This window comes from Tamandua tetradactyla, chromosome 2 (assembly GCF_023851605.1).
Source record: "Tamandua tetradactyla isolate mTamTet1 chromosome 2, mTamTet1.pri, whole genome shotgun sequence".
NCBI classification, from domain to species: Eukaryota; Metazoa; Chordata; class Mammalia; order Pilosa; family Myrmecophagidae; genus Tamandua; species Tamandua tetradactyla.
Window position 1 is genome coordinate 75,922,471 of NC_135328.1, and position 16,994 is coordinate 75,939,464.

Sequence of the window (16,994 nt, forward strand, 5' to 3'; positions counted from 1 at the left end):
TGCTGGCACCATTTTACCAACTAGGTGGCATGATTCTGAGAGACAAAACCTGAAGGTATCATTGATCCACTGGAGGCAGCAATGCCTGACCAGATCTACCCTTAAACTTTGTTTGTGAACTAATATTCTTCTTTTTAACTGAAGCTTTTTTGAATTGGGTAACTTTCACTTGAATTCAAGAGACTAACCCATAGGATTAGTCAACCAATGAATCTGCTTTAGCCATGTTCAATGTTATACTTATTTAAACGTGTAAAGCAAATACAAGATAGTATTTTATCAATAAGAATAAAAATTATCTAACTCATTGAATCAGTGAATACTCTAGAAACTGTGGGAAATAGATCATGATGCCATCGTCACCACTAGTTCGGTTTTGCTGGCAAAACCTCTCATGCCTTAAAACAAATGCAAGTCAATACACAAAATTTACCATATTATTTTACTGGAAGTTTTGCAGGGAGGAGGTTATACAGTCAAGCTTTCACAAAGAAAATCTTCAGATTGAACTCTAGCCAAATGAAAGAAATTTTAAGAACCTATTTCAGTCTCTATTGGCCTAGGTATCAAAGCAACACATCCCTCTCCTAATGTGGGCATGTCTAGCTCTTACTTATGTGGCCTTTTATGACCGCTAACTCTCTGCATCATGTCTTAGCGATCCCAGACATGAATTCTGAAAAACTTCTCCTTCCAACTCTCTATGGTTTTCCTCATCCAGTTGAGAATCCTGCTGGCTACCACAAAACAGTTCACCAACCATATGCTCTGGTCCACACAGCTTTCTTCTGAAACTCTGGAAGAACTCTCAAGGACAGGAGGGTGGCTAAGGGAACAAAGAAAAAAGCATAGTGTTGTATTTGGTGGAGCTGCACTTGAAAAAGTCGATCTGATTAAAAAGATATCATCATAGAACATGGCCTTTGCTCACATGGCTATCTTTAGACTAAGAATCCCCATCAAGTCTTCGGCAGGATTTAATGGCAGAAAACGGTTTATAAAAATTAGGGAAAATTTGCTTAGAAAAGTTATGCTACAACCAATTAGTGGAAAATTCTGCAGAATTAACACAAAAATTGACATATAGGATGCTGGTAATGTTCTGTTTCTAGATTTTAATGCTAATTACATATATATATTCAACTTTGAGAAAATCTACTTAATGTTTGTGTGTACTTTTTCTACATGAATATGGTAGTTTCATTAAGCATTTAGATAAAAGGTAACAAAACAAAAGCTGACTCAGGAATCAATTTAAAGTAGAAAGTTCTGTGTATTCCCTTTAGTTAACTTATTATATATCATATTTTAGAATCTTAATATAAATATATTGAATTATTTAAAATACAATAGTGTAAGAGAATATAGGTAAGCCAGGACTATGCAATTATTGTATGTGACTCTAAAATATGTCCTTGACTATATAACCAAATGAACACGTGTTTCCACAGCTATTTTCTTCAGCACCAGTTGTTAACATTGTAACCTAAGATAGTATATATTTGAAGCAAAAAATGGTATTGTGGATCTGTGTCCATTAAACGTGAGTCCATGTAAGGCAAACAACTAGATGAATGAAGCTTAAGGACAGTATGTGGAATGAAATGGCAGAACCAAAAAAATATTATATGTTTTACTCATATGGACTAACTGCAATATACAAACTTGGAGAAATAAAGTCAGGAGCATGAATTAAAAGGTTGGGCCCTACTGTAAAGGGTCCTAGATTGTAAGCTCTTACAGCTGCTACATATATTCAGGAGTTGTCACCATGATTTCTAAATTCTAAGATGCTGAACTATTTGAGTATAACCTGGTCATTCCCTGAAACTTCGGGTATATATGCGACACCTGAGACTTGAGTTAGAGCACTGAAGCTATGAAAGTCAGCATAACCCCATACAACAACTGTTTAAAAAGTTGAAAAAGTGATCATACTTCAACTGGAGATTTGAATGAAGCTGTTCTGGGTAGGACTAAAGTAAATCAGAATACAGAGTAAAGGATGATATGGTCCATATTTTAAAATTTCAACTTCTGTATAAGACCAATGCAGGGGATGTTTATGTGGTGCAAAATTTGTATTTTGGGTAGTGCATTATCTAGTTTAATTTGTATGATCAATTTATTTAAACACCATAATTTCATGGAATCTTGAATAGGGCATGAGATCCTGTTGGTTTGTACAGGTTAGTGTGATGCCCTGTTATATCCCAGGGTAATTTGGTCAGAGAATAAAAAAGTATTTGCAAAGTATCCTTGGGGGACTGGAGAAGGAGTAAATATTCAGCTTGCCCGTCTGGGGAATTCCTGATATTCTCAAAAGCAGTGGGGGAAAACAATTCAATAGGCTGAGCCCTTGATCTTGGGGTTCACCCCTATGAAACTTATTCCTGCAAAGGAGAAGTTAAGCCTACTTATAATTATACCTAAGAGTCTCCCCCAGAGAACCTCTTTTGTTGCTCAGATGTGGCCTTTCTCTAAGCCAACTTGGCAGGTGAACTCACGGCCTTCCCCTCTACATGGGACATGACTCCCAGGGGTGTAAATCTCCCTGGCAATGTGGGACAGGACTCCCAGGATGAGCTGGGACCCAGCATCATGGGATTGAACAAGACTTCTTGACCAAAAGGGGGAAGAGAAATGAAACAAAATAGTTTCTGTGGCTGAGAGATTTCAAATAGAATTGAGAGGTTATCCTGGAGGTTATTCTTATTCATTATACAGATATCCCTTTTTAGTTTATGATGTATTGGAGTGGCTAGAGGGAGGTACCTGAAACTGTTGAGCTGTGTTCCAGCAGCCTTGATTCTTGAAGATGATTGTATAACTACATAGCTTTTATAATGTTACCATGTGATTGTGAAAACCTTGTGTCTTATGCTCCTTTTATCCAGGTATGGACAGATGAATAAAAAAAGAAGGATAAAAAATAAATAAATAATGGGGGGATAAAGGCTAAAAAATCGGGCAGATTGAAATATTAGTGGTCAATGAGAGGGAGGGATAAGGGGCATGGGATGTATGAATTTTTTGTTTTATGTTTTATTTCTTTTTCTGGAGTGACGCAAATGTTCTAAAAATGATCATGGTGATGACTATACAACTATGTAATGATATCTGAGCCATTATTTTATACCATTTATGAACTGTATATGTTTGAAGATTTTGCAATAAAAATATTAAAAAAAAAAAAAAAGAGTCCAAACTTCCTGAGGGAAATGGAAGATCACTGCAATAAGCTGCTAGGGATGGAACAAGTTGAAAATATGCCAGAAGACAGCCTGGATTCTCAGCTAGGTCCTGTGCTTTATCAAAATCACCCAGGGACATGATTCCAATATACACACGCCTCTCATCACTCCCCCAGTCCTGGGGGTAGGAAGAAGGATCAGAACCAATGGATTGGGGGATTTCTGATTGTTTGAATATCAATAAATTATACCATACCTAAAGGAAAATATGGTCATCTTATGACTTAAGGCAGACCAGATAAATTACCACAAGAGTAGACTATCAACACATTTTCTTAAGGTACGGCTTTTCAGTGTGGTGTCTCACAGCACATCAGTGGCATCAGCAGCAGCCACTGTTAGGCTCCAGACCCCCAAGTCCCAGGACTGGGGTGACAAGTACAAGCTCTCAGGCCGCAAGGCCAATGCTCAAGTGACTTCCCAGGTTTGAGTAAATGAATACACAGAGTTTCCACAGAAAGGTTTCCAGGTTTGTGGATCCCATCATCATAGTTTAACAAACCCAGCAGGGAAGTATTAAAGACCCAGGACACCATCCAAATGTTTGAAAACATGGGAAGTGTCTATGTCCCTTGGCAAAATACTATTCAGCCAGTAAATAAACTACTTATGAAGCCCATCTAACAATAGGCTAAAATGATTTTGAAATAATGTTAAAGTAAAAAACATGGTATTCAATTTGGGTATTTTTTCAATTGTACATGATTATATGTAAAAACAATATTCATACACAGAGGGTAAAATCTTCTCAAGGAAACTAGTAAAACAGTCATTAGGCAATGGGACTCTGGTTCCTTTTTGCTTTTCATTTTACTCTAATGAATTTTCTAAATTTCATTTAAAATAATATTTTACTCTCATGATAAACAATTTAAAAATTTTGAATGTTATTTCACTTAAATAAAAGTTAAATTTATTGGTACTGGAACTCTTGTTAATCTACTTTTTTGGTTTAAAATGCCATATCAAAGATAGCCTGAGACTGCTTCCTTAAGCTAAACCCTTTCAGGATGAACCCTTTCAGGAACCAATACACAGTAGCATGCTATCTGGTAGCAAGACAACTGAATGGCTTTCACCTGTCTTGAACATAAAGTATGGAAGTAATACCTTTTAAAAGATCCCTGGATTGTGCTGAGAGGGCTTCTTTAGGGGATTCCATGATGCTGAACAGCCACTCAAGGAACTAGAATGAAAATAAAGAACTGTATCAGTAAAGTTACCATGGTAAGTTACTTACTGTGATCAGTAAGAGATGAGTCAATCCATTGGGCCTGCATGGAGGAGTATCAGTATAGCAGTTCCAAGGCAATACCTGACTGGGATGCAGAGTGGCCATGAGACATGGATCAAATACAAGATGTGGTGATGCTGGACATGCTTCCACTTAATTAAATGGTCTGGCAAAGTTAAACCGATCTCCCCTGCCAAATATCCTCAGAACCAAGTATAGGTTTTGAGAATGAGATAGACAGGAGCCCAGAGAGCCTCTGGTATGCCCGAAACACACTCTTAAGGCTCAGAGCAGTTAAGAACCTTGTCCAAAGTCCACCCGCTCTGAGGGAATTCGGCAGAGGAAAGATTTGAATTCAAGTGCATATAACTTCAAAGCTCCACACTCTTTGCATCCCACCACTTCCCACCTGGTTCCAGGTGCATCTTGGCCCAGGCTCGTAGGCTGAACAATAATGTAAGCCCCTGTATTTAAAACGAAATGTGTTTCTGTAGATGAAGATACTTTGTGCCCAAATGGATATGAATCAGGAAGGAAATGCAGAAGAAAAGGCATAAAATAATTTGCGAGGAAGAGCTAAGCATGTTCATTGCAAATAAATCCTGCAAATGAGGTAGAAATTCATGATATTTATGAGTTTGATTGATCTCCCAGGGCGCAGTCAAAATTGTTTTTGAATTAGACTCAGGGTAATTTCATGGATGACTGAATATTACCAATCTTGGCTCATTAACACACACATTCATTAGCCATAGGTACATAGGAATTTTTTTTTTTAATTTTATTACTAAAACCAAACAACATACAATATGAACATTCTTTTTTTATCACATAGTTGTATATTCATCATCATGATAATTTCTTAGAACATTTGCATTAATTCAGAAAAAGAAATAAAAAGAAAATAGAAAAAAATTCATACATACCATACCCCTTACACTGATCACTAGCATTTCAATCTACTAAATTTGTTTTAACATTTGTTTCCCCTATTATTTATTTATTTTTAATCCATATGTTTTACTAATCTGTCCATAAGGTAGATAAAAGAAGCATCAGACACAAGGTTTTCAACAATCACACAGTCATATTGCAAAAACTATTATCATTATATAATCATCTTCAAGAAACATGGCTGCAGGAACACAGCTCTACAGTTTCAGGCAGTTCCCTCCAGCCTCTCCGTTACACCTTAACTAAAAAGGTGATATCTATTTAATGCTTAAGAATAACCTCCAGGATAACCTCTCAACTCGGTTTGGAATCTCTCAGCCACTGACACTTTATTTTGTCTCATTTCGCTTTTCCCCCCTTTTGGTCGAGAAGGTTTTCTCAATCCCTTGGTGCTGAGTCCCAGCTCATTCTAGGATTTCTGTCCCATGTTGCCAGGAGGGTCCACACCCCTGGGAGTCATGTCCCACGTAGAGAGGGGGAGGGCAGTGAGTTTGCTTGTTGTGTTAGTTGAGAGAGAGTGGCCATATCTGAGCAACAAAAGAGGTTCTCTGGTGGGTGACTCTTAGGCCTAATTTTATGTAGGCTTAGCCTATCCTTTGCAGGGTTAAGTTTCATATGAACAACCCCAAGATTGGGGGCTTATTCTATTGCTTTGGTTGTCCCCACTGCTTGTGAGAATATCAAGAATTCTCCACTTGGGGAAGCTAAATTTTCTCCCTATCTCACCATTCCCACAAGGGGACTTTGCAAACACTTCTTTTATTCACTGTTCAAATCCTTCTGGGATTTATCGAGACATCACTCCGGACAAACCTACAAAATCTCATGCCCTTCTCAAGGTTCCATGTATTTATGGTGTTCAATTAAGCTGTCCACATAAGTTATACTAGGAAATGCACTAGTCGAAATATAAATTTTGTACGAAATATACATTTTTTGCTTTAGTCTCACACATAAGTCAAAGTTTTAAAATATGGATTACCATCTATTTCCAACACCCTGCATTATTGACATTCCTTTGTTCTTCCTCATGCAAATCATTTTTAAAAATTTGTACATTTAGTCACTATCATTATACACTCCAGGCATTTTAACTTTGCACATAGACACTAGGTTGAAGAAGGAGTAAAAGAGGAAGAAAAATAAAATATTCCTAGTTCACTGCTTTAGTTTTTTTTATTTTTATTTTCTCATTTATTTTATTTTTCCCAATTTTGTTTTATAATATTCCAGTATTAAGTAAATAAATCAAGCACCAAAAATACATAACAGATGCAGGATAACTACACTCTAGTCCAAAGTAAACATGATGTCCCAGTCCAGAAATAACATTAGGGGATATCAAATTTGAATTCATTTTGCCTTAAAGCATAACATAAAACACAAGATTTGGGGCAGCAATACTAATGCTTATCAGGTTTAAGAAAACAAAGCCATTTTAAGTGGATGCTCAGTGGAGTGTGCATGGTTACACTGTGGGTCCACAGTTCAGAAATGTTTTTGAAGATTAATGTTGAGATTTCAGGAATAAGTTACAAAAAGTTATTTTTTAAGCTTTCAACCTCATAAAAAAACCATTTTTTATTAAATGAGATTCAAAAACAAAATCTTCCCATTGACTTCATTAAAGATTGGTCCAAGCCCACATAATGAGAAGTACAGGAAGCACAGTATTTTCATATGCTTCAGTTGCCAGCTAAGAAAGAGTGGGGAACCTTGTAGACATAAAAGGTGCTGCCTACAGTTTGGATTTTTCTGAAGGCAGTGGTGATAATATTAGACTTAAAAGATTCTCTCATGCCATCTAGCACAGGCCTGGAGCACAATGGGTACCTGGAACTTGTCAGTGGGATGGAATGAGTGGTGGGGAACCTTAAATATGCTGCAGGAAGATGGGTGCTCCAGACTCCCACTTCCCCTCTGAAGATTTCCCTGACGCACTCCTAGGCACTGTTGGTCCCCTCCTTCCCTTGCTCATTGCCACTGTATCTTACTTATCACACCATCTCGCAACCCTGAATTTATCTTCCTATCTGTCCCTACTCTAGATATCAGCTCTCTGAGACTTATTCATTTTTTTTATCCCTAGGATCAGGAACACAAGTCACTTTCAAAAATGAATAAAAGTATGAGTTTTTCTCCCCCACCCCCACCCCTAACTGTAGGCAAATTGTTGCTGTTGTCATCGTCATTTTTAATCTGAGCCTGGGTTAGCCTCACTCTCTGAGGCCTGCATCTGACTGAGATATGGGCTTAGTGTGACAGCCTATGCTGTGATTCAAATTTCACCTAAATCCCGCCTCAATTCTACAACAGGAATTGCTGAAGAGAAAATGGTTGTCTGCCAATCTCACCTTCTGAGTCTGTTCCTTCCATGGTTCTTTTTTTAGCAGAAGAGGCATGCTAGTGGGAAGGAGAGTAAGAGCCACCTGCAGAGTGACCCTGTGCATTGGACTTTTGCCAAGAAAGCTTGATGCTGGCCTAGCTGAGCCATTTTCTTGATGCCATGACAACCAGCTGGCACTGAGGCCGAGGAGGAGAGGGGCATCGTGGTCTGCCCATACAACCACTGCTGCTGCAAATATCAACAACAAGAAGTCCAGAGCCTAAAATGGAAGTAGAAACAATGTTGAATCTCATGTCTTAACAATTCAAGAAATGTTCACAGACACAGTCCTCATCATGATGAAATGTTACCTTCCCCTTCACTCAACTTTTCCTCCTGCCTACCCTGACATCAGAAAGGAACTGGTCTAAACAGCAAACTCAATTTCCAACCTTAATGAAGGAATATTTTAGGGTTTGGAAGGTCTTCATGGGTCCCATTTTACAAAGACAGAAGGCCCAACAGTTTCATTTCCCTAACATTTTCAGGAAAAGTACAATTTATTCAATTCCTATCACACTGAGATCCAAACTTGCCTCTTCTGGCTTTTGCAATGAGATTAAGAAATTAATTAAGAATGACATGAAGAGAGACATTTAGATTTACTGTGATGTGGCCAAGACTTGATGTGATGTGATCAAGTCTGACTCCATTTTTGAGAAAAAATTAAAAAGCAAAACAAAACAACTTTCCTCCTATATTTATTCATTTGTATAGAATCCACTCATTTATATTTTAGATGAATCTAGAAACATAACAGAAACGGTGGGAATAGGGGCAGGTCACCTCTGGATTGTTGGATGACTGTAATTTAAATCATATTTTCTGCTTATCTGTATTCATGAAGTTTTTAAAGGTAAGTTTTTTAAGAAAACAGAGCAAGTTAACAAAAATGCAGATCAGAAAAAAAAAGGGCAGAATATGTAACTTCAAAAAAGAAAATTTAAAATCTAATCTCACTAATTAAAATTTCAAAAAGATGTGCAACTCTTCAGGAAAGCTGGGCAGAATTACAAACAATGTCCTAGGCTATGCAAATTGTACTCACATAGCAAACAGGATATCCATGAAACATGCCTATGGAAAAAAAATCTATTAATTGCACAGTGGTCAGCTAAGTCAAGAAAATGAGGAACAGTGAAAAAGAGCAGTCTTCATTTTTATTGCTCTTTTTCTTTTTTTTATGCCACCCAATACCAAAGTCATTTTGTAAGGTGTGATTAAAAACTTGCCTCCAATATGCGCACACATGCAAGAAAGTACCTGGCACATACAGATTATTTGCGTAACTTTAGGAACTTCTAATTGGAGTTTGAAGCTGAATTACAGGCCAGATACTGCACTCCTTGTCCTTTGTGGGTCAAGCCCAAGTGCACAGGCACCCAGGTTCCCTTTCCAGCTAGTGTCCTTGGTGTTCCACCTGTCAGGGAACGTGGTCTCTTGGACATATTTTTCAAAGGTCAGCCCTGATTATTTCCAGAAACGGGGTAAAAACGCTCATTTCCTTCAGGCATCAGAGTTATCATCACTTTTTCACAAAAATAAATGGAAGGTGGGAAAGAACAGCAACAAAGTTCTCTTTAGGGGGTGTAAATAAAAGTTCTTTCTTTTAAGGGAGCTACAAATTATTCCTATAAGTTATACCTCATCAAGTGCCACAATCTGAACAGATGTTGATTGGTAAGCAACATTTCTAATATAACCCATCAGTTCCAAAAGCCACTCCATTCTCTTCAACACGCCTGAAATGAAAAGGACAATCTGTTACCAGAACCATTATTTTCCTTTGAAATGTAAAACAGATCACCAATAACCATCATCATTAAAGTAGAACACTTGGTGAGGATTCCATCACCAGTCCAAGTCCTTCTGTAATGCTTGAGACTCTGACTACATGTGAGAGTTCCCTGACACTATTAAACACCAGATGACCATGTTTTGGTCTTTATTTTTATAGGCTAATTTATTCTTCAAACCTAACAAACCACTAATAATAAAATGCACTTACTAGAGTTTATCTCTCAGCATTAAACATGCTAGGAAAAATCTGGCACGTTGACTAGCCAGTAATGTTGAATCTTGGATTATCAGTTGTTTTTATAGTTCCCCTTTGCAGCAAGAGTTCTACGTTTATACCAAAATCACAGAGAAAATCCATCCCAAAGATGTAAAAGGAAAAACAAAACCCAACCATTAAAGGGTAACTGGAGAACAAACATCAACTAATATTAATATTAATATTTTTCCTTTTCTATTTTTTTAAAATGAGGATTCTCAGCACAGTAAAGACTACATTGGGAGGTTTTAAAGAATGTAGTGAGTAAGAAAAACAATGGGAACTTCATTTGAGGGCTGACTAGTTGGAACCAAGAATAATATCAAATTTATTTTAGTTTATTGTATGTGTCCTCATGTTTAATTGTTAATACCTACAGATTTCTTCCTATAAATATACTTTTGGTTTGGAGTAAGATAATCAAGTTTCTCATTACAGGTTCATTTTTCAGTGGGCAGGCACTCCTGCAGTCACAAAATAACTGTTTCAACTGTCAAACAGGAGGATGAATCGAAATTTCTTATGCAATCCTGCAAAAATTATTACAATCATGTTTGTTAGTTCTTCCCTCAAAAGCTTAAAGATACAAGAAGTGGAGAGAATGGGACACAGAGACATAAGTAACTTGTCTAGGGTTACAATGGCTTCCCAGCCACACTGATCCTCCTCAAGCCAGGAGACATTCACAACCTGAATGCAGACTTGAGAAATGGTAAGCAATGAGCAAAGATACAGACAGAGAATCAGAGGAGTTTCCTTTTCTGGTAATTATTCCAGTGTAATGCTGAAAATGGCCTAAAAATTGTACTATGCAATTCATTAGCAGAGTTTGAAGTTTGGAGCTTCTAGCTTGAGAACATATGTAGTGGCCAGATTTTATTCATCTCACCATTGAAAAGTCTACAGAATAACTTCTTAATTTTGTTGTTGCTTTTTTAAACTTTTTTTTTTTTTACACAGGCAGACACTGGGAAACAAACCTGGGTCTCTGGTATGGCAGGTGAAAATTCTGCCACTGAGCCACCATTGCACCACCCCGTTGTTGCTGTTTTTAAATGCGTTTGCTAAAATTAGGCCACTCACAAGCCATTTTCATGTAAACATTGGGCAAAATTAAGCTACCTCCTGTTTGCTTGGGAAAGTGAAATTACATGGGCAGAAGCAATCTGGTAAGCCTGTTCATATCCTTGAGGACCTGGAGGGCCAAATACAATATACAAACTCTGAAAAGGGTGGTGTGATGGTGGCTCAGTGGCAGAGTTTCCACCTGCCATGCCAGAGACCTGGGTTCAATTCCCGGTGCCTGCCCATACGAAAAAAAGAGGACAGCAGAGTTGTAGCATTGGTAATTTCTGTCCAATATTCAAAAAAACCTGAAAAGAATTCATTCCCCTCTTCAAAAAGTGGACAGAGTTTTTGTGAGTTATAAGCGCTCATTTCCACCCAAAGTGCACCTTTGATGGAAGGTGGGAAGACCTAGCCTGTGTCCATCCCAGTACTAAGCAGGATTTGTTCAAGTACTAAACTTGTTTTTAAGCTGAGAAAACAATTACAACTTAAAAGGAAGGGAGGCAGGTCACTTTCTGTTCCCGCTGTTGCTCCAGGCTGGCCTCACCTGTATTGGCATGACTCACAATCCGGGCCTGGTATAAGCTGTGCAGTGTCATCCAGGCCAGCGGCTCCTTCTCACGGTGCTGCACAGCAACACTGAGCACATCAGTCACGCTCATCAAGGGGAACCGGCCTTGAGAGACTAAGTACAGTTTGACAAAGGCAACCTTTTCTATGTTCCTCTGCAAAAGAGCAAATTGTTCAGTTTTATAATTTGTGAAGTGGCTACAGAACCCTCAGGGTAGGGCAAAGACAGAAAGGATGAGTCTGAAGTTGATTACTTCTCCAAATGCTGAAACTGTTCATTTGCTGCAGCATGTGACCCATCCCAGCCTGTGTTCTGTATTAAAATGTTCATATAAATAGAAGCTTATAATATCACTTCCTCTTTTTTCATAAATGTATAGAGGTATTAGTTGGTGAAGGGATTTAATATGTATACATGCAAAAATAGCAATAGCAAAGATAATTAATAAGTACAGTAATTTCTCATGTGCCAGGCATTATACTGTACGCTTAATACGTATTAATTTAAGCAGTTCTCAAAACGTGGCTGGTAAACAGACCTGTAACAGACTGAAGACCCTTCTACAGAGATTGTGAGGTTGAAAATATTTTTCTAATAATATGTAGACATTTTTAGTCTTTTTTCCACCATGTTGACACTTGTACTTTATGGTATAAAAACTAAAGGTGGGTAAAACTACGGGCACCTTAGCATGGCAGTGGCACCAAACTGTACTGGTATTTGTTGTATTCTCCACTACTACTTGCAGTTAAAAAACAAAAGCCAGTTTCTATTAAAATGCTCTTGTTGGAACAATAAAAATTATTAATTTAATATAATATAATTTAATGTAATTAATTAATATAATTTTAATTAAGCCTTGACCTTTGAGTACACATTTTTAATATTCTGTGTGATAAAATGGGAAGAACACATAACATTCTTCTGCTGCATACCCAAATATGATGGTTGTCTTGAGGAAAAAAGTAAATTTATAAGATTGAGAGTTGTGAGCTGAACTATCTACTCTTTTTTTATAGACCACCATTTACTTGAAAGAAAGACCAACAGACAAATCATAGCTAGTCAAAATGGGTATTTAAAAAAATATGTCCTTAAAACTGAAGGAAGTAAGCCTTCACTTCAAAGAAAATAACAAGATTTGTTGCCAATGATAAAATCTGAACTTCCAAGTGAAAATTCAATTTTTGGAAAATTTGCATCTGCTACCATGAGTTTGGCAGTTTCCCAGTATGCAGAGTAAGAGACTGCTGGTGATATTAACCCATACGATACATTTTTTTGTGTATGCTATACGGCAGGGTTTCATTTAATTCTTTTTCCATGTGAGTATCCTGTTATTGCAGCACCATTTGCTGAACTTTTTGTTTGCTTTTTCTTTCTTTCTTTGCTTGCTTGCTTGTTTTTTGGGAAGTATATGGGCTGGGAATCAAACCTGGGTCTCCTGCATGGCAGGCGAGAATTCTCCCACTGAACTACCCTTGCACCCCCTACTTATGATGTTTTGGTATTGTTTAATGAAATGCATCAGCATTTTGGATGCTCAGTGATCCCAGTATTTTCCAAATGACAAATGTATATAATGTTACAAAGTCATGCATTGGTAAAAAACCCCAAGTGCAAGATAGACCAATGGATTTTAATTTAGCAGATTATGTGACGTTCAATGATGTGGTTCAGAGTCTACACTACAATTTAGATTTGAGAAACTATAAAACTTATTGGGTTTTGGTGTAATATCAAAGAATAGTATCCACAATTATCTGGAAAGACTATTAACACACTTTTCCCTTTTCAACCTACATATTGAGGCTAGATTTTCTAAATACTTCACCAAGACATCACAACAGATTGAATGAAGAAGCAGCTATGAGAGCTTGCTTGTCTTCTATTAAGCTAGACATTAAAGAGACTTGCAAAAATGTAAAACAATGCCATTTTTGTTACTAATTTTTTTGTGCCTCAGAAAATAGGTTTTATGTTAACATATAATGGGGTTTATCATTATTTTTAAATAAAATTATAAATATTTTTAATGTCTTAGTTTTAATTTCTAATATGACATCAAATAAATATGATCCATATAAATAAAAGCTCTCAAATCTTAGAATGTATCAGAAACATTAGAGAGATTAAAATACAGATTGCTGTGTCCTGCTTCCTGAGTTTCTGATTCAGTAGGTCTAGAATAAGGCTTGAGCATTCATATTTCTAATCAGTTACCAGGTGATGCTGATGCTGCTGATCCAGAGACTACATTTTGATCATCACTGCTGTAACATGCAGAAATTCCGGGATTCATCTGAAAAGGCAAACCTGTCATAAACCTTAGTAAATGAAGAAACGTCCACCAGCTATGTGGGAACTCACAGCTCTCTAGACCTTTAGTATCACCTGCTACACAGGATTATTCATTCTTTAACTCTTATGAAAAATTAATTGGTATAGGGGTGCAAGGTTAGTTCAGTGGTAGAATTCTTGTCTACCATGAAGGAGACCCAGGTTCAATTCACGGCCTGTGCACATCCCCCCACCCAAAAAAAAAATTTTTTTTTAAACAGTGCTACAATAATGGGATAGCCACATGGAAAAAGAATGAAATGTGACTCCCATAAAGCGTACAAAAAAATTAATTGTTGTGTATCTTCAATTCAAATTTAACAGGGTTTCCTGTATTTTATTTGCCAAATATGGCAACCTTACGTATACTGTTTTCCCTCATTCTTCATCTGAGTGGGCGTGAGTGTGGGGAGTACTCATTAATTATCCTGTGTCAGGGCTAACAGTGCTTATTTTCAATCAGCCAACCTTCTTCATTCCAAACGGATAAGTATGAGATGAAGGAAAATAAATGTGAGAACAAAACTATTTATTTACACCTTCCATGCACCAGAAAGTTCTTTGGTCAGCATATTCCCCTTCTCATGGATTTTGTATTGAAGAACTAGTATGGTACGTATTTTCCCCCATAGGCGACACTAAAGCGTTCTTGACAAAGTGGGAGAAATTGGATTAAAAAGTTATTCTTTCATAGAACATTTATTAAGTACCAACCATGCTACTAGACCTCACAGTCAAACAGAAGGATAATCTCTTAAAATTAAAGAGTAACAAATATGAAGCAATATTAACTTCAACCAAAAGGATACTGTTATCATCTCTTCAACTGCAATTTTCATTTCAGTAATGGAAAAAAATAGAGAGAGAAATGTTATTACCTCAGTAATCTGAACAACCCGATTGGTGTCATCGTCTGTCATTTCTGAGAGGCATTTTGCTAAAGTGATATACAGCTCTACATCATTTCTCTGGGAAAGAAAAAATCCCAAGCATGTCAAAATACATTGTAAGATAACAAGTCTACTCTTAATGTGCTGACAAATTATTAGATTTGTTTATATCCATGAACAGCAGTTAAGATTTCTATTTTAGCCAAATCAAAACACATGGCCCATTTTTATGATTTTAAAAAACACCTTTTCTCCTATTTTGTGTATTTTTTTGTTTGATTGTGTTTTTTGGTCCTTATCAGAATCCCATCAATCTAAATGGATTCTGAACCTCTTTTGTAAAACCATAATCCAGAAGTTTGTTGAAGGAGTGAGAGAGCTAGTATTAAGTCACTTGATATAAACTGTATATTAGACTTCATGCTCAAGAATTCTCTCAGGTTTCCAACTTTGCTTATTTTCTATAAGTATATGGTAGAAAAAAGCCTGACAGCAAATTTACTGGTATGGCACTCAACCTATTTGTGAGTGTGCTCAAAACTTTGGTTCTAAATATTCAACCGCAATTTAGGTCTTGGAAGCAAACACACTCTTAGTGAGGAATGTGGTCATTTCTTGCTGGCCTTCCCACCCACATTCTTAAGACACACACCTCCCCGCTTTGCCAAAAAGGCTTTAAAAAATCCCAAACAGACACCGTCAGGAATGTAAATATTTTTGTTCTTTACCCGAATCTTATTTGGCATAAGGTCAAAAATGTTCCTAGTAGCTTCACAGAGCAGACCCCAGAGGTGGCTGGAAGGGCTGGGCAGTTTCATGGCCAGGCTCAGACCCTGTAAGGCACTCTGGCATAACTCAGGACTAGAAAGTGGGGAAGCTGCTTTGAAAACTGCCACAAGTAAATTTTCAGCAAAACCCTGGATCTGTTCTTCAGTGACATGTTTTATCCACAGAGGTACAGACACCAGGAGGTATTTCTTGATATTCAGCTAGAAGAAAAACAGAAGAGGTTAGATGTGACAGACAAGTATAGGTTTACAATATTCAAAACCTCCTGGTCATTGCTGTGTTTGAGGGTAAACTGAGAGATAAAAGGTTTATGTTACTTCGTTCTCCTTCATTTTCTCATAGCTTCATGGTCCACTGGGCTACCAATGCACGTAATTTTGGCTCTTTCAGTTATTTCTGATCCAGAGTTACTCATGTGTATATATGATATCTGCCAATCCATCTGTGAACTACTCGGCTTAAACCTTGGATCTTTTCAGCAAGGGAAATAAAATGCTACTTCTGAAAGTACATGACAGTTGCTATTCAGTTTTAAAAGGTCATATCCCCTGGCAAGAAAAGCCCTGAAGATAAAAAGCCTCCATAGTTATAAAGATAGTATTAGCTTCACTAATTTGAAACACACTAGGCCAAGAAAAATGAATTTCAAAATAACAGTATTTAGATGATGTGCTGGCTTTATTAACCAGCAGTAATATCCATTAGGAAATAATGTTCGATTCTCAAGAGTTTTGATTAATTAAACCTTGGATCAGGTTTCCCCAAACCCAGCTGATATCTTAACATTCGACAACTTATGGGCCTTTGACTATGAAGTAAGGTAGGGTCCCTTAGACTGTTCTATTCCCAAGAGTACGTGGGTAAGAACTTGGGCTCTAAAGCCAGATCACTCAAGTTCAATCCCAGTTCTGCTATTTACTAACTGGAAACTTGGGTGAGTTATTAACCTCTCTATACCTTAATTTCCTCATCTCATAAAAGACGGATAGTAATAGTTTCTCCCTCCCCCAATTGGGTTGTGATGAATAAATTATCTAAAACATAAAAAGTTCCTAGTACATAGCAAAAACTCGAAAATTGTTAGATAATACTGTTAGACTGATGTTAATGTCTTGATCCAAGAACCCCAGTTAGCTGGCTTTTTTGGGATAGCAGCCACTAGACATGCGGATGTATCCACCTATGTCCTCCCCACCGTGATCTCCCCTTGAAATCCATTTTCCAGAAGAAAATCTGGAAAAAGTTACATTCTCATACTTAAATTTTTAAATTTGAAATTTAAGTTTAAGGTTGATAAATAAAATGTTTCAACTAGCATTTAATTTTTTCTCTCCAAACTTTATGACAAAAAAATTTCTTTCAACAATGCAATAGGATGATTCATTGCAAATAAGTAAATATGACATTATCAATCCTACCAGGACCTGATGGGATAGGAAAGTGGAAAATTAC

The 16,994-nt window shown here is 37.1% G+C and overlaps 1 protein-coding gene across 5 annotated transcripts in view; it reads right to left on the reverse strand.

Moving 5' to 3' along the window:
* Window positions 1–396: 396 nt before the first annotated feature.
* Window positions 397–16,994, reverse strand: part of FOCAD (focadhesin) — a 415,741-nt gene continuing 399,143 nt past the window's right edge. For all 5 annotated transcript variants that reach the window (XM_077148045.1, XM_077148042.1, XM_077148044.1 and 2 more), the window contains 7 exons: window positions 15,482–15,742; window positions 14,742–14,831; window positions 11,500–11,677; window positions 9,473–9,570; window positions 7,797–8,048; window positions 4,365–4,440; window positions 397–826 (listed from right to left, as the gene is read on the reverse strand). In XM_077148045.1, the coding sequence (XP_077004160.1) occupies window positions 753–826; window positions 4,365–4,440; window positions 7,797–8,048; window positions 9,473–9,570; window positions 11,500–11,677; window positions 14,742–14,831; window positions 15,482–15,742 (1,029 nt within the window). In that variant the 3' untranslated portion in view covers window positions 397–752. The remainder of the gene's footprint in view (window positions 827–4,364; window positions 4,441–7,796; window positions 8,049–9,472; window positions 9,571–11,499; window positions 11,678–14,741; window positions 14,832–15,481; window positions 15,743–16,994) is intronic.